Source organism: Solanum verrucosum, unplaced genomic scaffold, assembly GCF_900185275.1.
Source record: "Solanum verrucosum unplaced genomic scaffold, falcon-dt-bn FXZP01000183.1, whole genome shotgun sequence".
In the NCBI taxonomy this organism is placed as follows: domain Eukaryota; kingdom Viridiplantae; phylum Streptophyta; class Magnoliopsida; order Solanales; family Solanaceae; genus Solanum; species Solanum verrucosum.
This window is the reverse complement of record NW_026020430.1, coordinates 914,969-941,345: the sequence shown is the minus strand read 5'-3', so window position 1 is coordinate 941,345 and position 26,377 is coordinate 914,969. Positions and strand designations below refer to the sequence as shown.

General features: G+C 33.0%; 4 protein-coding genes and 1 pseudogene across 5 annotated transcripts; 1 reads left to right on the top strand and 4 right to left on the bottom strand.

Annotated features, from left to right (window-relative positions):
- The first annotated feature begins 2,179 nt into the window (after window positions 1-2,179).
- LOC125807659 (acyltransferase Pun1-like) lies at window positions 2,180-3,142 on the top strand. The gene is made up of 2 exons (XM_049487395.1): window positions 2,180-2,633; window positions 2,928-3,142. Exons 1-2 carry the CDS (start codon window positions 2,180-2,182, stop codon window positions 3,140-3,142), a joined length of 669 nt encoding a protein of 222 aa, XP_049343352.1.
- Window positions 3,143-3,736: 594 nt separating this feature from the next.
- On the bottom strand, window positions 3,737-8,672 carry LOC125807412 (uncharacterized). The gene is made up of 2 exons (XM_049487122.1): window positions 8,460-8,672; window positions 3,737-5,834 (listed from the first exon to the last, which is right to left on the bottom strand). Exon 2 carries the CDS (start codon window positions 5,808-5,810, stop codon window positions 3,831-3,833), a length of 1,980 nt encoding a protein of 659 aa, XP_049343079.1. The 5' UTR covers window positions 5,811-5,834; window positions 8,460-8,672; the 3' UTR covers window positions 3,737-3,830.
- Window positions 8,673-11,262: 2,590 nt separating this feature from the next.
- On the bottom strand, window positions 11,263-13,279 carry LOC125807824 (nodulin-26-like). Its single transcript, XM_049487554.1, has 6 exons — window positions 13,142-13,279; window positions 12,656-12,880; window positions 12,370-12,567; window positions 12,201-12,262; window positions 11,715-11,873; window positions 11,263-11,534 (listed from the first exon to the last, which is right to left on the bottom strand). The coding sequence occupies exons 1-6, from the start codon at window positions 13,277-13,279 to the stop codon at window positions 11,282-11,284; spliced, it is 1,035 nt and encodes a 344-aa protein (XP_049343511.1). The 3' UTR covers window positions 11,263-11,281.
- A 3,180-nt stretch (window positions 13,280-16,459) lies between these two features.
- Window positions 16,460-20,228, bottom strand: LOC125808069 (multicystatin-like; annotated as a pseudogene). The gene is made up of 9 exons (XR_007441677.1): window positions 20,073-20,228; window positions 19,513-19,794; window positions 19,124-19,408; window positions 18,705-18,986; window positions 18,276-18,560; window positions 17,848-18,129; window positions 17,442-17,729; window positions 17,023-17,304; window positions 16,460-16,883 (listed from the first exon to the last, which is right to left on the bottom strand). The product of XR_007441677.1 is annotated as a multicystatin-like (transcript).
- A 2,494-nt stretch (window positions 20,229-22,722) lies between these two features.
- LOC125808067 (multicystatin-like) lies at window positions 22,723-26,256 on the bottom strand. Its single transcript, XM_049487855.1, is given in 10 exon segments — window positions 22,723-22,914; window positions 23,051-23,332; window positions 23,476-23,763; window positions 23,882-24,127; window positions 24,129-24,164; window positions 24,311-24,595; window positions 24,736-25,017; window positions 25,155-25,436; window positions 25,563-25,844; window positions 26,132-26,256. Coding segments are annotated over 10 exon segments (2,274 nt in total). The 5' UTR covers window positions 26,231-26,256.
- Window positions 26,257-26,377: the final 121 nt, after the last annotated feature.

Sequence of the window (26,377 nt, the reverse complement as noted above, 5' to 3'; positions counted from 1 at the left end):
CCCCTATTATTGGTTGAAATGCTAATTTTGATTGTTTAATATCAATATTATAAGGCATCTTTGGGCATTTGGCAATATGAGTAAGCATTGACGTCGTACCATGTTCTTTTGTGTCAGCAAAATACTCTTTCTTACAGTAGTTGCAAACACCTTTTTCACTTCCATCAGAATCAGTTTTACGAGAAAAATGATCCCATGCACGAGATCTTTTTTTCCTTCCTTTCTTTACTTGGGACTCAACAGATTGACTTTGACCTATTGCATTTGAATTAGAAGCTCCACTTTCACCAACAACCTTATCAATTATTATATTTTCAGCCATGATACTTTCACCAAAAACTGTGAAAAAATATAAAATAATCGTTTATTGAACTATTTTTTATAAGAGGTCGATGAAGCAATGAACTATTGAAGCCTTGAAGGAACTAAACAAAGAGTAATTAGTTTTTCTTTCTTTCTTGTACATAGACTTGGCGCAGAACTGTACAAGGGGCTTCAAAGGTCTTCATTGAGAAGCATTACAATCGGCATAGGCGTCTAATAAGTGATACAGAGTATTAGGTAAAGATTTGTTAAAACAAGGTTGGCTTTTTACTAACCTTGACTACATTGTATTCTTCCATCTATGGTAAGAAATAGTAACTACATTCTTTATTTATTTATTTTCCTTGTCAAGCTGCTGCTTTTGATTTGTAGTGTGTAATCGTGTTTGTGTAATTTTGATAAAAGAATAAGAATTGCTGAATCACAGTATTGATTAAGTTGGTCTATGTTGTAGAACATAATGTTAGTGAAATTTCATCCTCCAGTAGAATTAATGTATCTGAACCCCAATTTGAGTCATGACAATAAACACATCACAGTATCACACAAAGCAGCAAGTCAGCAACTAAAAGACAAGTACAAGCAAATGAGCCAAAGTGCCAAACAAACCAAATGCCATTTCAAATAAAACAGTAATGTCTATTTAACTATTTCAATTGTAGTTTTCTCATTATTCAAATCTAAAATGTCGTGAAATTAAAGTGCAGCCACAATCATTTTCTCATAAATCAAATCCAAACATCACATTTCATAGTGAAATCTTGAAATTAAGTGAATTTAAAATTTTGAGACTTACTTGTGAGGCGTGAGCAGTGAGCGACTAAGAAGTGAGAACCTAAGACTGGAGAGCCGAGTAGGTCTGTGCAGAAGTCGTGAGAACTGAGAAGAGTGAGACTCGAAGTCTAGTCTCGAGCAGTCGAGCTTCTAACTTCTGAAATTTGAGCTTGTTCACCTATTAGACAACCAACAAATGACATTTAAAGGAGGAAATTTTAACACCAATGAAAAATAAGCTGCTACAAATGAACTGCACCATCCAAAAAAATGAAAATCATCCATTAGACCAGAATATAGTACTCAAATGCATTGAATATAGTCAATATTCTGTTCCTTCGTTTGAATCATGAAAATAGACACATGATGATAAATGGAACGAATAAAAAAATTGCAAGCTTGAGGTGTCAGACTGTCATCGTTAATCGTTACCTTGCAAGTTGCGTCCTTGCCTGAGTGACTACTCCCGTCGCCTTGCCGGACGCCTGAGACCTGAGTGAGAGTGACTGGAGTCAAGTCATCGCCTCGCATGAGTTTGGAAATTGGAGAAACTTTGGAGTTTCGAATTTTGAGAAACGAGAGGAGCAGTGAGAAGAGTTTCAACTTTCAAGTCCTAAAAATTAAAAACCCTAAGTCCCTAACAGAGAAATGAGAATTCTAAAATTAGAAATTAGGGAAAAAAATATAGCGGGCCTTATCGGGGTATCGGGTACCCCGAAATTTTTCCTTCCCAACTCGACCCCCGAACCGTTAATCCAATAAAAAAAATTAATGAACCGAGCCCCGAACCAATTACCCAATATCCCGACCCGTTAGCCCAATAAACCAAAAATTAGTTCGGGTTAATGGTTTGACCCGATTTTTGCACAGACCTAGTGTCACTCGCTTGTATATTCCCTTGGTTTTTTTCTACACCAAAAATCAAGTTAATGCCATCCCAAATGGGCCTAAAACACTATCAAACTCTTTGTCAAAATTATTAAGTTATTACTATCCATGGGCTGGAAGTCTAAAAGACAATGCCACTATTGAGTGTGATGACCATGGTGCTGAGTTCTTGGAAGTCCAAATCAATTCTCCAATGGACAAAGTTGTTGATTCAAATGTCAAAGATTTGACATTTCCTCAAGGTGTACCTTGGGCAAATGGCGTTGATCGCGCCTTAATTGTAGCTCAATTAAGTCATTTTGATTGTGGAGGAATAGCACTCAGTGTTTGCTTGTCGCACAAAATAGGAGATGGAAGTAGTGCCTATTGCTTCTTGAGAGATTGGGCTGCGTTAACGCGAAGTTCAAATACAAATCCATCTCCTTATTTCGTCGAGGACTCCATTGTACCATCGCCAATTGGTCCATTGATTTCCCCTGTTGTTGGATCAGACATGGACAAATGTGTCCAAAAGAGGTTTGTTTTCTCTAGCACAAAGCTAAGTGCATTAAAATCGTCAATTGGCGTGCAAAATGTAACGAGCAATGAGGCCGTAAATACACTTGTCTACAAATGTGCTGCATCTTCTGCCACCATTGTTAATTCAGGTTCATTCAAGCTATCTCAGTTGGTTCAGTTCTTTGATTTACGAGAAATAATATCACCTCCACTACCCCCAAACTCTATAGGATATACGAGAAAGAGGAAGAATTTAAATTGTCAAAATTAGTAACCGATATAAGAAAGACGAAGAACATCCATCCTCTCCACAAGAAATATCCTTGAAGAAAATGAATATGTTATGGAGGCATATAGAACAGGGGAGGAGCCATTCCATAAAAGGAAATGTGATCTTTACTTTTCGAGTAGCGTATGTAAGTTCCCATTGTTACAATATTTAGATTTTGGATTTGGGAAGCCTATTAGAGCAAGCTTTGCAAAGGGTCCACGGAACAAGTTTATTATCTTGATGAGGACATATGATGGAGGAATTGAAGCATTTGTTAATTTGAATGAACAAGAAATGTGTGTATTCGAGCATGACAAGCAACTTCTTGAATTCGCTATACCTATTAATGGGGACTTTTGTTATGAAGAAGAACAGCGCTACATATGATGACGAATTGTGGGACAAATTCTTACTCCATATATAATTGCCAACCTAAGAAGCTTGCCTTTCTCAATAACAACATACAGAGTCTGGGGAGGGTGAGGGTGCATGCAGACCTTATCTTTTACTTTGTAAATAGATGCTTATGATAACCAATGTAGTGGTACTGGGACTAGTCTTCCATTCCACTGTATTCCTAATGTGGCTACTAATTTTCTTCTTACTGCAAACAAATAAATATGATCCTATTTCACTTCAATAGCAACTCATAAGGTCAAATTGCTAAACATGATGTTAATATTTGTTTTTTTCAACAGAAAAATCGATCAACTTGTTAAAAGGTACGCACGCACTTTTTTAAATATAAAATTTCATTAATGGGTGCAGGATTGATGTAACACACCATCAATGGTTCTTTGTTCGTTAAGGCTTTCCCCTGCAGTATTAAGAGGAATTTTCCACCTTTTTTTTCCTCTTGGGATTGGGTGGGGTGGGTGGTTGGGGAGGGGGGATAAAGATTAATTCCAAAGAGTAAACTAAAGGACTGGGATGCTCTACCACTAAGATGGATCTCACAAACATCAACAAACAGGGAAATAGCATCATATAAGAACCAACGTCAAATTCAAGCACATTTACTGGTCTCTTCCATTTTTCTCTCGTTTATTTCATTTCAAATCCTCTCCTATCAACCCTACAGGGAGGGAGAAGAAACGAACTGTCTTGGTAAGCTAAAAAGATCTTTCTCTTCAAAGGGAGAAGTCCACTCCCGAGAACCACCAGTAGATGTTTCTGCTGTTGCAGCTCGTTCCTGAAGCCCAGGTATCAAGACACCACCACCATTCGACAGAGCAGGTCTCATGGCAGATGTAACACCGAGTCCAGGGGTAAATGAATCATATGTACGTGCATTGTTTTGCATCAAAGGGTTCATTCCTGGCCACATGCCACCTGCTCTTGAAGATGAAGACCCGCGATCTAAACTCCAGTCTATGTTAGTGTAATCTAGCTGTTCCATTGAGCCGCCACCACTGTTCCAATCAACCGGAGATGATGACCCAGACAGACCATTGGTGCCAAACCCAGAGAAGAGTCCAAGTGAGGAAGCTGCAGAAAGGGTTTGTGTCTGCAAAGCACCTGTTCTACTCCACAAATTATTACCCCGGCTTGTTCCTGGCGATTCAAGTGGGCCGTTGCTAGAAACAAATTGTTGCGGCTGCTGGTGTTGTTGATACTGAAGTTGGCTGTACAACTGGTTTGTGCTGACACCATTTGGGCTCAGGCTTCTTGTGCCAGGAATATGTGGCATCGGTCCATTGGGTTTCACTGTCTCAACAGTGTAAGGAACCCATCCTGCTGTACTTCCTGGCGGAGAAGAGCTTAAAGTTGAGGTGGGAGTCTGCTTAGGATTAAATGATTGATTGGGTCGTTGCATAACTATAACTGGTTCTCTCACAGTTCCTAGCTGTAGATTCTTCAATTCATTTCCTACAGCAATGTAACGAGCTTCCGTCTTGGATGATTGGGTTGATGCCTGCAAAGGAGATGCCAAAGAATAGGAAACAGAAGGATTTGATCCTGCATTTAACCACCTTTTGTCAGCAGGCACTGCCATTTGTGGTGGCTTGGCCCACTCCAATTTTGGCAGAACCCTTTTAAGTGATTGTATACTTTTGCTTCCATTCTCTGCAGAAGATCCTGATGTGGCTGCAACTTTAGTATAATTGAAGTCTCTATCATCCCTTTTAGGCAATATCATGTTGGGTGAAGGTTTTACAGGTGCTCTTAGTAAGTTCTGGGTGGTGGTATTTGGAAGCTTGCCATTGCCCAAGGTAGGAGGATCACCACTTTCTTCAGGCTTAGATGGCGCAGAATGTGCTTCCTGTTTTTGTGACCTCAAAGTCTCTTCAGCCTTCTCAAGATCACCCTCGCAGGCAACTAAGGCTCTTTCAACTTCCTGCTTGGAACACTTGTGCTTATTTTCCATGTCTGTAATGCGAGCAAGCTCTTCTGAAATGTCAATTTTCAAATTACCCCCACCATCAAGATTATGCTCCTTAAGTTTATCTGCTTCTTCACCACCTTCAAATAACCATGAGACTGATTCTTCTACTCTGCCTTCATTTAAGATAAGAGCCATTGTGGCTCGTTCTGAAGAGAATCCCATAGCCACAAGCTGCTGGGCAAGTGCTTCCAGCTTTCTTGACATGAGATAACCACTGCACTTTTCATGCAATTCTTGAGCTCGTCTCTCCTTTTGACGTTGATGCTTCTTCTCATTTTTCTGACGGATTTTTTCCCTTTTGTCGTTATCAGAGCCAGGTACTACTGTCTCTGCCCGGGGAGGGGAATTAGACATTTTCTCTTTATGGTCCTCTGACTCACCAGACCAGCTACCATTATTGGAAACAGAATCATACTCACTGCTAGGTCCAAGTGAGTGCCCACTATGGTCATCTGTCTCGTCAATATTCCTGAAACGACCGTTCACATGAAGAGCAGTATTTGAAGTCACAGGAGCTGTCTCAATTGTATGGAATGTTCCTAAAAGAGGATTGTATCCACTAGTCGGAGTAGTAGCACCTGCATTTACACTTGAAGGCTTTGAAGCAGCTTTGGGTGGTTCCTTGCCACCCTTTTTGTCCTTTGACTTGGACCTAGATGCTGGAGACATTGCTACTGCTTCTAATTCAAAAATCTACAGCAGAGAAGAAAGCATAGAGTAAGCAACTGCTACAAACTTATAGCACAAACTGTTAAGAGACTCTTCATCAATAAAATTTTACAATATTAAGTTTTAAGAAGAAAATGTCTTTCTACCAAAAATGTGAACAATAGAAGTAAGTCTGCACATACCCTTAAGAGAGAGGAAGAACTAACAAGTTACATAATAACATCAATGACACGGATGTGAGAATATTCAAAAAACTAAAGTTCTTAATTTCCTAGGCTGGATGTGCACATCTCAGTATAAACTGACGGACAAGGAAGCAAAGGATAACTATAGATGAACATGGACACACTTTTATCTGTTAAGATAATTCATTTAATTCCTGAAAAAGTTAAACCTTAATAAGTTGATAATGATGTAATGCAACACACTGATTAAACTCCCATACAAAGAGGAGACATGTATACAAACTCGAACTAAGAGAGAAAGGTAAATATATGTTACTATTGCATGTCTTGTGCAATTCTTTTAACATGCAAAAAAGCTAATGAAGAATACTGCAGGAAGTCTAGTTATACAACAAGGAGACAGATTCTAATGTTGCAGCAGTTAAAGAGCAAAAGCAGACAGACAGCATAGCTAACGAAGGAAGTAAGCCTCATTCTATCAGAGGCCAAAGCCCAAGGAAAATTAATAGAAAAAAGTATCACTAATTAATATAAAAGGAGTGCCTATCCAGGTAATCCTAATATCAGTGCATCCAACACTATTTCGCTAATCAATCACTTTCATGTTCTCGACTTCTAAGAGCTGAAATGGAAGAAATCTACTACAATCCTCATCCCTTGATCATGTTGAAATTGACATTGTACAGTATGTTGCATCATTCTTTTCTTTTTTTTATGATAGATATTTTCTCTGGGGTCAACCACATTCTTTGAAATTCAGGGATAACGGGTCCACCCTCTACCCTTCTACAGTACACATATGACTGGCTTTTCGGTCATGCAGAAAACTGTATATTAACTGTCTTAGGTTTAGTTCCTCTGGTTGGTTAGAACAAACAAACATCTTCAAGCAGCAAAATCCAAATTCCCATCCTTGATCTCAACTGAATCACCATCCAAAATTTATATCTTATACATCAGTAATTGCATAAGTGAATGAACCTGACTCAACAATTTGGTTTTTTCCTTTAAAATGTGGAACTGTGAATTAATAGCATGTCCATGTGATACAAACAAGTATGGTTGAAGTGTCCTAGTACAACAACCTTCGGGTGTGTGGTCTTATGAAATAATAGTCTCCGCATTCAAAATCTATAACCACCCTTGAGTCAAAAAGTGGGCTATTTGATGAATTGTGTTTCCTCTACCAAGTACCTCTAATATTTCTTTCATAGATATTGACTAAAGTAGCATAATCTCCCTAACAGTAAAAAACAAAAAAAAAAAAATTCGAAAGTGTATCACATATCATTCATATTCAAAAAAGCTAATACCTACTGAAATATTTTATAAAATAAAGAACATAGTCAGTCACACAACTGTTGATATCCAAGAAGATGCAAGAACAGACACTAGTCTGATTAGAAATTTGGCAAACTATCATAGTCTGTCAAAAGTATGAAATTATAAACGCTTTTCCAACTATTGCCCATGATTTCCTATTGCTATGTATGTTAAAATTGCTTCCACGTTACAATTTTGATTGCCAACAACAAGAAGTCGTTGTGTTTCAGAAATATCCCCACTCATAAGTCTGAGATACATCTATGAATTGAAAGGTCTGAATGATCAACTCTGCAATCAGTTGTTAGAATGGATAGGTATTCAAATTTGTTCATCTGAAAAAATTAGAACACTTCTTATTGGATGATCAGGAGATTCAAGCATTTCAGATCCTCAACATGATTGAAACTATTTTAGCACAATACGGTCACATCATTTCTGATCCTTAACAGTGTTATATTTGGACCCATTCGCGAATATGAATGGAACCAAGGGAGGGCAGAGTCTAGATAAATAAGAATCTAATTCTAACCATGGAAGCAAATAACTCACTATCATTTAGGCTTTCATCATCTTGTTCTTGTGCACATTTTGCCCTAAAAGAAAAATAGAACAAGAAGATCTAGCTTTCTGATAGAAGCATGTAAAAGACATTCCAGAAGCAAAATTGCAACCAAACCCATCCCGACCGCATAAAAACACAAATTCCCATGCGTATCAACATCAATAAATAACCCTAAATGCCTCAATCCCAACTAGATGTGTCTAAATCTTCTGTATCCATTAAAGTCTCGTAACATCAACGACTACGCCTCAACCCCTCAATCCAATGAATCCTCTACATCCGTTTGATTCCAAGTCCTCAACCCATCGTTCCCTGGCCGCATCCATCCTTCTTTACCCATGTATCATTCATGTTCACATATCGATAATTCTATTCAACACTAATCACGAACACTAAAATTTACATGGCTTTATAATCAACATACCGCCCAAATTCATCGCCGTCAAAAATCAAACAAAAAAATTACATAAAAACAATTCCAATCCCCCAAACAGACATCAAAAGAACAAAAACTAAAGCAAAAAAACTGGAAAAAATAACCAATGAATCAGCTACAGAAGATCGGTAAAGGAATACCTGTTAACGGAAGGAGGAGGGGACGGATCGATGGAGGAATCGTTGTCGCGGTGAAGAATTCTGAGAATTTTAGAGAGAGAAAGTGAGATTGGGGACTGAATATAGAGAGAGAAAGAGAGAGAGATAGGTAATGCGAGGCTGAAATGAAACTGAATCGACGAAATTAGGGTTTCCCTACAGATGGAATTTCACAATTCATTATTATTTTCTTCTTATATATACTGAAGTCTTTAAATATTACTACCTTTTTATTTTTATATTATGTGCTATTTATTTTTCCTTGAAATAAAATAAAATCAAAATATGTGAAATGTATGACATTTGGATAAGAGTTTATTCAACTATTAATTGATTGTTCTTGTTTATTTGAACTTTGATGGATATAACTATTCAATTTTATTAAAAATAAAAAATACTAATTGACTTTTTTGGTTGTGAAAGACTACACATTTTATTATTTTAAAAATAAAAAAGATTAATTGACTTTTTTTTGGTTGTGAAAGATTACACATTTTACTGAAAATAAAAAATATTAATTGACTTTTTTTGTTGTGAAAAATAATACTTTTTATTACGTTAAAAAATAGCATTGGGTCGTATTGACCATAGAATACATTGTTGTTGTGATCTATTACTAGGCTCTGAAGCCAAGTTAACTAGGTCGAGGTGGTAAAAAAATAAGCTATCATTTTTAATTAGTGTTAGATTACAGAATGTGGATCTCCAAGAATAATTAACGTTAACACATTTTGATTGTGGCATTGTTGGCGCTCCATAATTGTTTGGACTTGAAGTAGTGAGTTGATAATGTAGAGGTTCTTCATTATTGCGAAGCAACAATGATCAAAATATCAATTGATTGTTCAAGCTATGTGTACAAAAAATTGATATTAAAAAAGATAAAAAATTTAAGTTATTTTTCCTCATGATTAACTAAATAATATTATTATTCTATGAAATAATTGTGCGATATTAATTATTTTTATTGCTTATAACAATTAAAAGTCCGTTAAATTCATATAAGCTCACATTTCTATCAATTGAAACTTGATAAGCAAACATTATCAATTATTAAAATATTACAATCGTGATTATTTTTATGTACGATTTATACAATTATTAAGTACTTGCGTGCATCAAATTAAATATTAGAATTCGATAATATTTATTAGTATTAGTACATACCTGAATATACAATTTCAATATTATTTTATTTTTTTGGTTTATTCGAGTGAAGATCCAATTGGGAGCACGTTCTAGAGGCTTGTGGAATCATTTTTTGTAATTTAAAGACTTGTTAAAAATATATTTGTCACCTAATTACTAATTGGTCATGTTCATGTTTGACTTTGACCTAATCGAAACATGGCTAGCTTTTTCATTTTGTCATATGATTAAATTTTCTTTGACCAACTTTTTTTTTAAAAGAAAAGATAAATATTAGTATATTTTAGTTAGAATCAACATATCTTTTAAAAGTAATGTTTTTATGTTATTATATTATCTTATAATGAAATTATAGTGAGTTATTTATAAAAAAACATTGTCAAAGTAGTTTTGCTTCATAATGATCTAGATAGGTGTTCCATCTATACTTATAAAATCAAGACATAATATATGGTTAACTATCATCAAATTGTTTTAAAAGAAAATTTAGCAACGTATTATAAAGGTAAATTTCATAAATATATAATAAAGTAGTTATTTTGCATCTTAATTCTTACATTAAAAAATAGCCAAAAATTAGCGACAGCCGACATGTGTATATGCAACAAAATGATCATATGTATATGTGAAGTATCAATATTGCACAAACAGTATATATATAGAGAACATATAACTATATATTAGAGATGTATATAACTCTATATACATTGTTGATACAATAAAAATATACATTGCATATCATTAATTTTTCAATCCTAACAAATTCAAATCTCCTCTAAATAATCCTCAAATTCAGATATGAGTTCCTCTCAATGTTTCAAATCTATTGATATATTAGTCACTCAAAAGAATTTTCTATGAAACATATTTTAATATATTATTCACTCGAAATAAATAAAGAAGGAAGAGAAACATGGAAGGCGAAGCAGAAAACAAACAGGTAAATACAGCTATATGGCTTTATATATATATAGTAATAAAACAACTCAGATACATCGTTATTCCCTCTCGGATATATCTCTCTCATCAAATAATGTATCATTTGCAATGTATTAGACAACCAATAAATGTATCCGAAAGCAATAAAAAATTTGAGATTTTTGTAATTGAAAAAACGTCTGAAATGAAATTTAATTATCCCCAACTGTATGGAATTTCTGTACTTTATGCTAACAATAAATTCATAAGGACCATGCTATTCAATATTGTATCAAGGGATGCAAAAAGTCCAATTTTTGTTTGGCATAAATAGCTGTTGTTTTATACTGGACAGAGTAGATGTGTCATCAACTATTTTCTAGTAACCATATTGAAGCTAGACAAAAATTCAGATAAAACAATCAAAGGAAATTAAAGGAATACACTTACAACTCTTATTTATCACCAACATAAGAGTAACTTCATGTGTAAGCAATATGTGGCGGAATTAGAATTTTCAAATAAAAGATAGTAATATTTCAAAGATGCACACTAACGGAGATCTTGTCGATCACTCGCTTTGTGGGGGTAACAACACATAGATAGCAGAAACATGCCTTTTTCTGGTTTTACTAATCCCACTTTGTGGGACTAGACTGAGTATATTGTTGTCGCTGTTGTATTATTATACAGTAACAATAAGCCCACTTTGTGTTACAATGATGATTTGAAGCCCTTTAAATATACATTTTGTAACTCTTTCTTCTTTTAGTCTTTTCATATACATATACATGTTTTTTTAGAGTATTTGTTTCATCAACAATACAAAGACAACCTTCAGCACATTCAAAGAAAATGTTGCCTACTTCTGCTTCTTCAGTCTTGGAGACAACACATGACCACCCTTCACCACAATTGCATATAACTTTGTCTTTGGAGGACACTTCTATAGCTTTTTGTGAATGTGAAATCTCTTTCACAGCTTCACCCCTTCATAAGAAAAAACCAAAAGTTCAGTAACCATACGTGAAATTAACCCTCAAACACACAATCAAAGTCATATGAGTCTTTTTACAGGATTTGAACTTGATGAGTTTGATCTTTAATGTTACGGATTCAAGAATCTAATATTTTGAACAATAATATATGAAGATTCAATAAATTTCATACCAAGACTTATTTGTGAGTCTCATGAGATTATAAGTCCAAGCACCAAAAATGGCCCCCAAAGTTGGCCCAATAATGTAAATCCATAACCCTTTGTAATGACCTGTAACAATTGCTGGTCCCAAACTTCTTGCTGGGTTCATTGATGCCCCTGTTAGTGGTCTGTATTTCAACAAAATCATATGTTTTACCGCATCGACTCAAGTGAAGCAAATCAAAGTAGAAATGAAAAGAAAAAATGATATTGAAGAAAAATATAACAACTAATATAATGAGAGCAAAGCATAATATATGTCTATGCAAGAAACTGTAACATCAATAACAAAATTGTAATCATCTAAACATAATAAACAACAGATGATCACAGATACCAAAAGCCAAAGACTAAATGACTAATTTAGATATAATATGGTTCTATAAATAGTCAAATACAATATACTTTCAACATGATGGGACCAAAATAATAACTTGAAATGAAAAGAGAAGTACCCAGAGAACAATATATCAAGTGAAACAGTGGCTCCAATTGCAACACCAGATAAATGTTTCATCTGCATCAATTCCAAATTATAACATATACTTAATTTAACACGGTATACGTTAAATTATATTGATAGTGTAAAAAAAAAAAAAACTTTGATCGCGAAATGAAACTAACAGCTCGATCATCAGTAGCAACACCAGCAATGACAAACATGAGGTAAAATGTGGCTATAAACTCAAGTATCAAAGCTTGTAAATTTGTTCCTGCTGGAACTGTTCCTACAAATTGATCTTCTTTGCCATTAAATATTAGTCGAAGGGATCCACTAGCGAGAATGGATCCCACGACTTGTACCAAAATATAAGCTGGAACCTACACAATAATATAATTCAATATCAACAACAACAACAACAATAATATTAAACGATATGATGATATTAATACGTTCGTTCTGTTTTACCTGAATCCATGGAAACATTTTGCTTGTGGCAAATGCAATTGTTACAGCAGGGTTAAAATGTGCACCGGAGACATGTCCAACGGAGTAAATTAAAACCATGACAACAAGTCCCCAAACAGATGCGATTCCAGGTAGTGTGACAACGTTGTTCTTGTTTATATTCAAAATTATAGCAGCACAACCAGCAAATATCAACATGTACGTTCCCACGAACTCTGCTATCAACTACGAGAACAAACGTTTTTCGCGTTTAAATGATATGATTATACAAAATTCAACATGATAGATGATCAGACAATGGTTCATGGATCCAAAATCTTGAATAATTCCATTTTGATTCGAGCAGTTCAAACATGACCATTTATTGATCAAATTACTATATAACTAAATCAAAATTGACTCAACCTGCTCATCTGACACTCTATGTAACTTGAAAATCAAAACTCAAATTTAATCATTAAGATCAATTTTGTGAAGTGAGAGTACCTTTTGCACGAAATGTACGCTCATAAAGCATTTTAAGTGTTTTTGAGGAGTAGTAATAGAGGATGGTAATGGTGATGGACAATCATTGATCCTTAACGAAGTTGCTCGAATTCCTTCAATTTCTGGTATTTCCTCCATAGTAACTTGTGATTTGATTAATTATTGGCTCCAGTAAATGATAAAATGGATGAGCAAGAACTAATTAAGCATGTTCCAAACCTTTATGAGTCCCTTTGTTGACTTTTTATCAGGTACTTGTATAGTTGTATAATTGAAATTGACAAAAAAATTATTTATTTATTGTGTGGAGGGGTGGAATAATTGATTATAATTTATAGGAAATTACGTAGTTTATCAATTAATATATACTTAAACTGAATATTGTCAACTTATTACGCACGTATTAATGGAAATTGAAAGCTCTCAATACAAAATGTTATTGCACTTACTATATATGCAATAATTAATTGAACAAGTTGTAAGTAATTTATAATTAATTGAACAAGTTGTAAGTAATTTATAATTAATTGAAAAAGTAGTAAGTAGTGAAGCTTACCCGCAACCGAAATAGGGAATTGCTTCTGCAGAAACGCAAGAAAATGCGCTCGAGCATAAGGACTCACAACACACCTAATCCTGTCTGGCGCGAGCCATAAGAGTATAAATCCGTGAGGCACTCTCTTTCTCTGCCTTTTCCTTGGGACACATGCTTAGGAACTTGCTGGCTATTGAAAGCCATCCTAAACTTTTTTATCAGAAATTGATTTAACGCCAATAATATTCAAGCAAATAATATATAATTGAGCTTCTGAGCCAATACTCATAACAATCGACATGTAAATGTCAAACACACATATGATAAAAGCTCAAAGTCAACCAATATACAAAATAATTGAATAGGAAGGAGGGGCGGAGCTACGATTCCATCTATAAATTCGACGGAACTTAATAATTTTATTTATAATATCGGGTTTTTTCCTCCAAAATGAAATGAACATATTTATTAATATTTTAAAATTAGAATTTATATTTAAAAATTATATAAAAAAAAAAAATTTTAAAAAATAAATTGGACTGGCCCGGCGTGACCCGTACCCCACGTATTGGTGGATGAGTTTGATGTTTTCCAGCCCATCAAAATAATGGGTCAGTCTACTGTAACCCATCAAACTCCAAAGTCCGTATAGGCTAACTTGGATGGATTGGGCCGATCTATATTGACAGCTCTTGAGAGATAAATATAGATTACTAAATAGTACTATAATGATTCAGTATATCTACAAATCGATAACCAACAAATCAAATTGATAGACTTGAAAATCAAATCAAATCGATAAATACTCATCCCTATCACAAAGTAAGCATATTTCATATTATCTGCCTAAAATTTAAACATCGTGCATTTGCAAAGCTTATTTCAATTTACTATAAATTTATGGGAAAATGCATAAGTAACTCCCCAGCCTATGCCCAAAATCCTTGAGACACACCTAACCTTTACTAAGGTCCTATTACCCCCCGAACTTATTTTTTAGTTAATTGTTTACCACTTTTCGGCCTACGTGGCTGAGTCCGTGATTTCACCTATATTAGGCGCGTGGGTGCAACTTTTAGACAACACTGACCAATAAAAATTGGTCATGTGTTAAAATAAACTTGGAAAAAATAAATATTAACTCAATTGTCTTCTTCTTTATTATTGTTCTTCATGTTTGGAAAAAAAACCTCCATTATCATAACTTAAATTGCTCCTTTCTTCGAAAAGCTAACAAAATAAAATCAAGAAAAAACTAACCTTTGAACTCAATCACGATTCTTGATGACTTAGAAGTAGGGGTGTACATAGGTCGGTTTGGTTTGGTTTTTCATTAAAAAAAACCTAAACCAATTATGTCGGTTTATTAAATCTAAATATCAAATCAAACCACGCAAAGTCAGTTTTTTCGGTTCTTTCGGTTTTTTACAACTTAACGGTGTTTGAAAAAGAGATCAAATATATTTTCACCTACCTGTGTGATAAGCTAAACTTAAGAAACGTTAAATGAATAGAAATTTTCGTAAAGATGGTAAAATTCACATGAGTACAAAATATATTTTTTTGAAATAAAATATATAAACATTGAAAACTATAAACTAACTAAAAATATATTAACAAAGTTATAATATTTTTTAATCTATAAATAAAATAAAATTATATTGAATAAATGGGAAAGACGTGGGTCTTGCCAGACCCCTGACATCGGGTGACAAACCTTGATGATGGCAATTTCAAAATAAAATAAAATATATATATATAATATTTACAAAATTTTACAAACCCAAATTTGAAATAAAATATATAAACTAACTAAAAATATATTAACAAAGTTATAATATTTTTTATCTATAAATAATATAAAATTATATATATAATATTTACAAAATTTTACAAGCCCAAATTTGAAATAAAATATATAAAAACATTGAAAGCTATAAACTAACTAAAAATATATTCACAAAGTAGATTATAAGTAATATTTTTTTATCTATAAATAAAATAAAATTATAGATATAATATTTACAAAATTTTACAAGCCCAAATTTAAAATAAAATATATAAACATTGAAAACTATAAACTAACTAAAAATATATTAACAAAGTAGATTATAAATAATTTTATATCTATAAATAAAATAAAATTATATATATAATATTTACAAAATTTTACATGCCCAAATTTGAAATAAAATATATAAACATTGAAATCTATAAACTAACTAAAAATATATTAACAAAGTAGATTATAAATAATAGGATAGCTTTTTGAAATTTTGGGAAGTGTAAAAGCTACTTTTTAGAAAGTTGAAAAAGTGGGGCCCGGCGCGTGTTGAACAAAGCTTTCAACCTATTTGGTTTATATTGCCACGTAAGCCGAAAAGTGGTAAACAATTAACTAAAAAATAAGTTCGGGAGGGTAATAGGACCTTAGTAAAGGTTAGGTGTGTCTCAGGTATTTTGGGCATAGACTGGGGAGGTACTTATGCATTTTCCCTAAATTTATATGTAAACAACTGTACTTTTCGTCCAAATATATGAAAACCACAGTTCATTTTACAATAATCAAATATAGTACAGTTTCATTAGTATAAAGACTAAAAATAATAATACATTTGATACACTTTCTTAACACAGAAGTTCGTATAACATACCTAAAGGGAGTATTATTTCATGTGAGAAAGAATGTATAGGTACGTATTAGCAATAACGTTATTAAATTGTTTAACGATAAAATTATCCTTTAATTCATTTACGGTTAATCAATGCATGACAATTCAATCAATATTTATCATCACATAAAAACACATTTATTAATCTTACAAACTTTAAATTATTCAAATATGCTTGCAACAAGACATTCAAATACTGTCAGATACATAGATCTGACTTTATTTTTCACAAACATAACAGTAATTGCATGCCAAACAACTGGCTTTATTTCACACAAGCATAATAATAACTTCATACCAAACAACTGGCTTTCCTTCACACCAACATAAGAGTAGTTTTATTTCATTTTGTGGCATAAACAATTTGCTTGAATTCCTGAACTTCCTTGAAATTCTCCCATTCCTTCACCCAAATCTTGGTCTTGTATATTTTCTTATATCCATCATCAGTTGCTACAAGTGTTATATAGTACATCATTCCAGCAACAACTTGTTCTTTCACATTCAAAACTTCTACAAACTCCAAATGAGCATTCTGAAAAATAGAGTATACGACATTCGTTCAAATGAAAGAATTATTAGATACTGCAGTAAATTCAGGATTTGAATATTATAGGTTTGAATGTGAAACTAAAATAAAAATAATAACAGAGGAATAAATCATTTGAATTGACCTCTTTCTTATTATAATCTTGAACAGCAAAACGAGCAAGATCTCGGAACTCGGGGTTATTTGGGAATGGAACGTCAGTAATGCCCCCAAGTTTTGCAATATCATCACCAACAAGCTTGAATTCTACAACTTTCTTGAAGTCCTCCCATTCTTTCACCCAAATCTTAGCTTCATATATTTTCTTCTTTCAAGCATCAGTTGCCGCAAGTGTTATATAGTACATCATTCCCGCAACAACTTGTTCCTTCACATTCAAAACTTCTACAAACTCCAAATGAGCCTTCTGAAAAATAGATTGTATATGACGTTCATTCAAATGAAAGAGTTATTAGATACTGTAGTAGATTCAGGATTTGAATATTATAAGTTTGAATGTAAAATTAAAAAAAAATTAATACTGAGTAAGTTATTATAATTAACCTCTTTCTTATTATGATCCTGAACAGCAAAACGAGCAAGATCTTGGAACACAAGGCTGTTTATGCCTTGAACATTGATAATGCCTCCGAGTATTGGGACATCATCACCAATAAAAAGCTTGAATTCTATGACTTTCTTGAAGTTCTCCCATTCCTTAACCCAAATTTTAGCTTCATATATTTTCTTCTTTCCAGCATCATCAATTGCCACAAGTGTTATATAGTACATCATTCCAGCAACAACTTGTTCCTTAACATTCAAATTTTCTACAAACTCCAAATGAGCTTTCTGAAAAATGTATATGATGTTCGTTCAAACGAAAGAATTATTAGTTACTATAATAGTTTTATAATTTGAATGTGAAACTAATGAAAAAATTAAAAAGGAGTAAGTCATTTTAATTAACCTCTTTCTTATTATAATCTTGAACAGCAAAACGAGCAAGATCTTGGTATTCGGGGTTGTTTGGGAATGGAACATTGATAATGCCCCCAGACTTTGCACTATCATCACCAACAAGCTTGAATTCAACAACTTTCTTGAAGTTCTCCCATACCTTAACCCAAATCTTAACTTCATATATTTTTTTCTTTCCACCATCTGTTGCCGCAAATGTTATGTAGTACAACATTCCAGCAACAACTTGTTTTTTCACATTCAAATTTTCTACAAACTCCAGATGAGCATTCTGAAAAATTGATTGTATATGACGTTCGTTCAAATGAAAGAATTATATACTAGATACAGTAGTGGATTCTGAATTTGAATATTATAGGGTTGAATGTGAAATTAACTAGAAAAAAAATAGAAGATGAGTAAGTCATTGTAAATAACATGGTTCTTATTATATTGGTGAATAGCAAAACGTGTAAGATCTTGAAACTCGGGGCTGTTTGGGAATGGAACTTCGGTAAAGCCCCCAAGTATTTTCGCACTATCATTACCAACAAGCTTGAAGTCTATAACTTTCTTGAAGTCTTCCCATTCCTTCACCCAAATCTTGGCTTCATATTATTTCTTATTCCCGGCATCAGTTGCCGCAAGTGTTATGTAGTACATCATTCCAGAAACAAGTTGTTCTTTCACATTCAAATTTTCTACAAACTCCAAATGAGCATTCTGAAAAGTAGATTGTATATGACATTTGTTCAAATGAAAGTATTTTTAGATACTGCAATAGATTTAAGATTTGAATAGTATAGGTTTTAATGTGAAATTAACAAAAAAATAGAAACTAAAAGTAAGTCATTATATATAATTGACCTGTGTATTATTATAATCCTGAACAGCAAAACGAGCAAGATCTTGGAACTCGGGGCTGTTTGGGTTTGGAACATTGATAATGCCCCCAGTTTTTGCACTATCATCACCAACAAGCTTGAATTCTACAACTTTCTTGAAGTCCTCCCATTCCTTCACCCAAATCTTTGTTTCGTATATTTTCTTCTTTCCAGCATCAATTGCCGCAAGTGTTATATAGTACATCATTCCAGCAACAACTTGCTGTTTAACGTTCAAATTTTCTACAAACTCCAAATGAACATTCTGAAAAATAGATTGTATATGTCATTCGTTCAAATGAAAGAATTATTAGAAATTGTAGCGGATTCAGAATTTGAATATTATAAGTTTGAAGGTGAAACTAGCGAAAAATAAAAGAGGAGTAAGCCATTTGAATTAACCTCTTTCTTATTATAACCTTGAATAGCAAAACGAGCAAGATCTTGGAACTCGGGGTTATTTGGGAATGGAACATTAGTAATGCCCCCAAGTTTTGCAATATCATCACCAACAAGCTTGAATTCTACAACTTTCTTGAAGTCTTCCTATTCCTTCACCCAAATCTTAGCTTCGTATATTTTCTTCTTTCCAGCATCATCAGTTGCCGCAAGTGTTATATAGTACATGATTCCAGCAACAACTTGCTCTTTAACATTCAAATTTTCTACAAACTCCAAATGAGCATTCTGGAAAATAGATTGTATATGATGTTGGTACTACTGTAGTGAAATCGGGATTTAATTATGAAATTAACGAAAAAATAAAAGAGGAGTAAGTCATTATAACTAACCTGTTTTTTATTATAATCCTGAATAGCAAAACGAGCAAGTTCTTGAAACTCGGTGTTGTTTGGGTTTGGAACATTGACAATGCCCCCAGGCATTGTACTGTCATCACCAACAAGCTTAAATCCTACAACTTTCTTCAAGTCCTCCCATTTCCTCAGCAAAATCTTGGCTTCATATTCTTTCTTGTTTCCACCTTCAGTTGCCTCAAATGTTATATAGTACATTATTCCAGCAACTATTTGTTGCTTCACGTTCAAAACCTTTTTAAACTCCAAACTAGAATCCTGAAATACAAAATATATGTTGTTGAAATGAAACAATTATGAATAGTCATCTGAATCAACTAATTATTCACAAAGTAATTAAGCATTTCAAAATTAATTATATATTCTTCGAAGAGTCATCTGCTTATTTGTAACATTAATGCATTTTAAATGTTGTGCACGGATGATGTGTAGATATTTTACACTATCAATTATGTTAACTAAGACATGTAACTTTTCATAACAAAGCTAAGATGGCCTTCATATATAATCGAAGTAAATGAAAAATAATTCTTTACATTTTTCTGATTGTAATCTTGGACAGCAAAACGAGCAAGATCATCAAACTCGACTTTGTTTTCGAATGGAACATCGACAAGGCCTCCTACGATTGCCATCACTGCGAATAATTAATAACTTAATTAAGAATTAAGAAGGAATATTAATTTTGTGATGAGAAGAAGGTGAACATAGCTGCTTTTTATAGAGAAAAAAAGGCTAGCACGTTATAAATATTTTGATTTGATGGATTTGGATTTTAGCTTCCAACTAACCAAAAAAGTTTTAAAAAAATAAAAATAAAAAGACTCATTTTTATAATTATCCAATATTCATATCAACATTCCAGTAACAAGTTGTTCTTTCACATTCAAATTTTCTACAAACTCCAAATGAGCATTCTGAAAAGTAGATTGTATATGAAATTCGTTCAAATGAAAGTATTATTAGATAATATAGTGGAATATCTGGATTTGAATATTATAGATTTGAATGTGAAACTAACGAAAAAATTAAAAAGGAGTAAGTCATTTAAATTAACCTCTTTCTTATTATAATCTTGAACAGCAAAACGAGCAAGATCTTAAATGGTAAATATTCCCCCCTCGCGCCGTCGTCGTCGTCGTCGTCGCTCGGCCTCGGCCTCGGCTTCAGCTTTGGATTTGATGTGATTGATTGATAATATTTTTGGACAAAATTTATTTAATCAATCTTGTTAAATCATTTCCTTTCTCTTATAAATTAATTCAGAATGTTAATTAAATAACATAATTAATTTGGCGGAACTGAATTTATTTGAAATTCACGTGTAACGGTAATCCTTCCAAAAAGTCGTTACTTTTCCCAAACGGTAATCCTTCTGAAAAGTCGTTACTTTTCCCAAAGGGCACAATGTTCTGGAAAAAATGGGTCTGAACAGATTTTCTGAACAGACGCGTTCCTTGCTGCAAATGACTATAAATAAGAGGTCTTTTTCGTTTTTTCAAACACTGAAATTTTTCCTCTCTGAATACATTTTCTTACATAAATAAAATTGTCGATCGACTGAGTCTGTGTGTGCTCTTGTTGTTGTTCTTGTGTTCGCTGAAGTTATTGAAGTTTGAGGTACCGCTACTTCTTTAACAGGTTAATCCGTTTTATCTTGGGAGGAATTAATCTGCAACCTCGGGTACAGTGAGGGGATTAAATTTCTTAAGGAAACACAGTGATTTCTGTGGACTCGGATTAAAAATCATTCTGTCAATTTCATCTTTTTTCTGTTTCTGTATTTTTGACTAACCTGAATACAGGAGATAACAACTCCTAAGGCCATTTATCTTCACTATTTACTACCCATTATCTTCCTATCAATTGGTAGGAAGACTTCCTCAACTATAAATAGTGATAGTGTTCATTTGGTTTGTGAGATACAACACACAAGAAAAATATAGAGTGAAAGAGTTAGTCAAAAAAGAGAGTTCTTATTAGTTGAAGGAAGGTGTTCTTTTTGTGGAGCTTTGAACTCAACTCTTGTTCATGGTTGTTGAGTTATATATTGTGAATAGGTTGTTGTATCCTGGAGGGGACAAGTCAAGAAGGACTACTGCTGGACCGGTGAGAACATTTGCTGCAGTGGACTTGAATCTCCTTAAAGAGAGCGAGATATCCGCGCCTCAGCCTAAAGAGATTTAATTTCTTCATATTTATTTTCAATTGTAATCTTGTATTTTTTGTTATCTTGTAAGTTTTTCACTAACAATTAATATTTTAAAATTAGAGTTTATATTTAAAAATTATATAAAATATTTTTTTTCAAAAAATAAATTGGACTGGCCCGGCATGACACATACCCCATGTAGTGGTGGATGAGTTTGATGTTTTCCAGCCCATCAAAATAATGGGTCAGTCTACTGTAACCCATCAAACTCCAAAGTCCATATAGGCTAACTTGGATGGATTGGGGCGATCTATATTGATAGCTCTTGAGAGATAAATATAGAATACTAAATAGTATTATAATGATTCAGTATATCTACAAATCGATAACCAACAAATCAAATTGATAGACTTGAAAATCAAATTGAATCAATAAATACTCATCCCTATCACAAAGTAAGCATATTTCATATTATCTGCCTAAAATTTAAACATCGTGCATTTGCAAAGCGTATTTCAATTTACTATAAATTTATATGTAAACAACCGTACTTTTCATCCAAATATATGAAAACCTTACAATATTCAAATATAGTACAGTTTCATTAGTATAAAGACTAAAAATAATAATACATTTGATACACTTTCTTAACACAGAAGTTCGTATAACATACCTAAAGGGAGTATTATTTCATGTGAGAAAGAATGTATAGGTACGTATTAGCAATAATGTTATTAAATTGTTTAACGATAAAATTATCCTTTAATTCATTTACGGCAAATCAATGCATGACAATTCAATCAATATTTATCATCACATAAACACACATTTATTAATCTTACAAACTTTAAATTATTCAAAAACGCTTACAACAAGACATTCAAATACTTTCAGATACATAGATCTGACTTTATTTTTCACAAACATAACAATAATTGCATGCCAAACAACTGGCTTTATTTCACACAAGCATAATAGTAACTTCATACCAAACAACTGGCTTTACTTCACACCAACATATGAGTAGTTTTATTTCACTTTGTGGCATAAACAATTTGCTTGAATTCCTGAACGTCCTTGAAATTCTCCCATTCCTTCACCCAAATCTTGGTCTTGTATATTTTCTTATATCCAGCATCAGTTGCTACAAGTGTTATATAGTACATCATTCCAGCAACAACTTGTTCTTTCACATTCAAAACTTCTACAAACTCCAAATGAGCATTCTGAAAAATAGAGTATACGACATTCGTTCAAATGAAAGAATTATTAGATACTGCAGTAAATTCAGGATTTGAATATTATAGGTTTGAATGTGAAACTAACATAAAAATAACAGAGAAATAAATCATTTGAATTAACCTCTTTCTTATTATAATCTTGAACAGCAAAACGAGCAAGATCTCGGAACTCGGGGTTATTTGGGAATGGAACGTCAGTAATGCCCCCAAGTTTTGCAATATCATCACCAACAAGCTTGAATTCTACAACTTTCTGGAAGTCCTCCCATTCTTTCACCCAAATCTTAGCTTCATATATTTTCTTCTTTCCAGCATCAGTTGCCGCAAGTGTTATATAGTACATCATTCCCGCAACAACTTGTTCCTTCACATTCAAAACTTCTACAAACTCCAAATGAGCCTTCTGAAAAATAGATTGTATATGACGTTCATTCAAATGAAAGAGTTATTAGATACTGCAGTAGATTCAGGATTTGAATATTATAAGTTTGAATGGAAAATTAACCAAAAAAAATAATTAAAAATGAGTAAATTATTATAATTAACCTCTTTCTTATTATGATCTTGAACAGCAAAACGAGCAAGATCTTGGAACACAAGGCTGTTTATGCCTTGAATATTGATAATGCCTCCGAGTATTGGGACATCATCACCAATAAAAAGCTTGAATTCTATGACTTTCTTGAAGTTCTCCCATTCCTTCACCCAAATTTTAGCTTCATATATTTTCGTCTTTCCAGCATCATCAGTTACCACAAGTGTTATATAGTACATCATTCCAGCAACAACTTGTTCCTTAACATTCAAAATTTCTACAAACTCCAAATGAGCTTTCTGAAAAATGTATATGACATTCGTTCAAACGAAAGAATTATTAGTTACTATAATAGTTTTAGAATTTGAATGTGAAACTAACGAACAAATTAAAAAGGAGTAAGTCATTTTAATTAACCTCTTTCTTATTATAATCTTGAACAGCAAAACGAGCAAGATCTTGGAATTCGGGGTTGTTTGGGTATGGAGCATTGATAATGCCCCCAGGCTTTGCACTATCATCACCAACAAGCTTGAATTCAACAACTTTCTTGAAGTTCTCCCATACCTTAACCCAAATCTTAGATTCATATATTTTTATCTTTCCACCATCTGTTGCCACAAATGTTATGTAGTATAACATTCCAGCAACAACTTGTTTTTTTCACATTCAAATTTTCTACAAACTCCAGATGAGCATTCTGAAAAATTGATTGTATATGACGTTCGTTCAAATGAAAGAATTATATACTAGATACAGTAGTGGATTCTGAATTTGAATATTATAGGGTTGAATGTGAAATTAACTAGAAAAAAAATAGAAGATGAGTAAGTCATTGTAAATAACCTGGTTCTTATTATATTGGTGAATAGCAAAACGTGTAAGATCTTGAAACTCGGGGCTATTTGGGAATGGAATTTCGGTAAAGCCCCCAATAATTTTTGCACTATCATTACCAACAAGCTTGAAGTCTATAACTTTCTTGAAGTCCTCCCATTCCTTCACCCAAATCTTGGCTTCATATTCTTTCTTATTCCCGGCATCAGTTGCCGCAAGTGTTATATAGTACATCATTCCAGAAACAAGTTGTTCTTTCACATTCAAATTTTCTACAAACTCCAAATGAGCATTCTGAAAAGTAGATTGTATATGACATTTGTTCAAATGAAAGTATTATTAGATACTATAATAGATTTAAGATTTGAATATTATAGGTTTTAATGTGAAATTAACAAAAAAAAAGAAAATAAAAGTAAGTCATTATAATTGACCTGTGTATTATTATAATCCTGAACAGCAAAACGAGCAAGTTCTTGGAACTCGGGGCTGTTTGGGTTTGGAACAATGATAATGCCCCCAGTTTTTGCACCATCATCACCAACAAGCTTGAATTCTACAACTCTCTTGAAGTCCTCCCATTCCTTCACCCAAATTTTAGTTTCGTATATATTCTTATTTCCAGCTTCAGTTGCCGCAAGTGTTATATAATACATCATTCCAGCAACAACTTGCTCTTTAACATTCAAATTTTCTACAAACTCCAAATGAGCATTCTGAAAAATAGATTGTATATGTCATTCGTTCAAATGACAGAATTATTAGAAACTGTAGCGGATTCATAATTTGAATATTATAAATTTGAATGTGAAACTAACGAAAAATAAAAGAGGAGTAAGCCATTTGAATTAACCTCTTTCTTATTATAATCCTGAATAGCAAAACGAGCAAGATCTTGGAACTCGGGCCTGTTTGGGAATGGAACACTAATAATGCCCCCAAACTTTGCATTATCATCGCCAATAAGCTTGAATTCTACAACTTTCTTGAAGTCCTCCCATTCCTTCACCCAAATCTTAGCTTCATATATTTTCTTCTTTCCAGCATCAGTTGCCGCAAGTGTTATATAGTACATGGTTCCAGCAACAACTTGCTCTTTAACATTCAAATTTTCTACAAACTCCAAATGAGCATTCTGGAAAATAGATTGTATATGATGTTGGTTCAAATGAAAGAATTATATATCAGATACAGTAGTGGATTTAGGATTTAAATATGAAATTAACGAAAAATAAAAGAGGAGTAAGTTATTATTATTAACCTGTTTCTTATTATAATCCTGAATAGCAAAACGAGCAAGCTCTTGGAACTCAGTTTTGTTTGGGTTTGGAACATTGATAATGCCCCCAGGCTTTGTACTATCATCACCAACAAGCTTGAATCCTACAACTTTCTTCAAGTCCTCCCATTTCCTCAGCAAAATCTTTGCTTCATATTCTTTTTTGTTTCCACCTTCAGTTGCCTCAAATGTTATATAGTACATTATTCCAGCAACTATTTGTTGCTTCACGTTCAAAACCTTTTTAAACTCCAAACTAGAATCCTGAAATACAAAATATATGTTGTTGAAATGAAACAATTAATTATGAATAGTCATCTGAATCAACTAATTATTCACAAAGTAATTAAGCATTTCAAAATTAATTATATATTCTTCGAAGAGTCATCTGCTTATTTGTAACATTAATGCATTTTAAATGTTGTGCACGGATGATGTGTAGATATTTTACACTATCAATTATGTTAACTAAGACATGTAATTAACTTTTCATAACAAAGCTAAGATGGCCTTCATATATAAATCGAAGTAAATGAAAAATAATTCTTTACATTTTTCTGATTGTAATCTTGGACAGCAAAACGAGCAAGATCATCAAACTCGACTTTGTTTTCGAATGGAACATCGACAAGGCCTCCTACGATTGCCATCACTGCGAATAATTAATAACTTAATTAAAAATTAAGAAGGAATATTAATTTTGTGATGAGAAGAAGGTGAACATTGCTGCTTTTTATAGAGAAAAAAAGGCTAGCACGTTATAAATATTTTGATTTGATGGATTTGGATTTTAGCTT

Coding starts and splice junctions, on each gene's coding strand:
- LOC125807412 (XM_049487122.1), bottom strand. CDS start 5,810: ATGTCTCCAGCATCTAGGTCCAAGTCAAAGGACAAAAAGGGTGGCAAG.
- LOC125807824 (XM_049487554.1), bottom strand. CDS start 13,279: ATGGAGGAAATACCAGAAATTGAAGGAATTCGAGCAACTTCGTTAAGG. Junction 12,881..13,141: donor GCGTACATTTCGTGCAAAAG/GTACTCTCACTT, acceptor TTGTTCTCGTAG/TTGATAGCAGAGTTCGTGGG. Junction 12,568..12,655: donor AAATGTTTCCATGGATTCAG/GTAAAACAGAAC, acceptor ATTATTGTGTAG/GTTCCAGCTTATATTTTGGT.
- LOC125807659 (XM_049487395.1), top strand. CDS start 2,180: ATGGACAAAGTTGTTGATTCAAATGTCAAAGATTTGACATTTCCTCAA. Junction 2,634..2,927: donor TGCCACCATTGTTAATTCAG/GTTCATTCAAGC, acceptor TACAATATTTAG/ATTTTGGATTTGGGAAGCCT.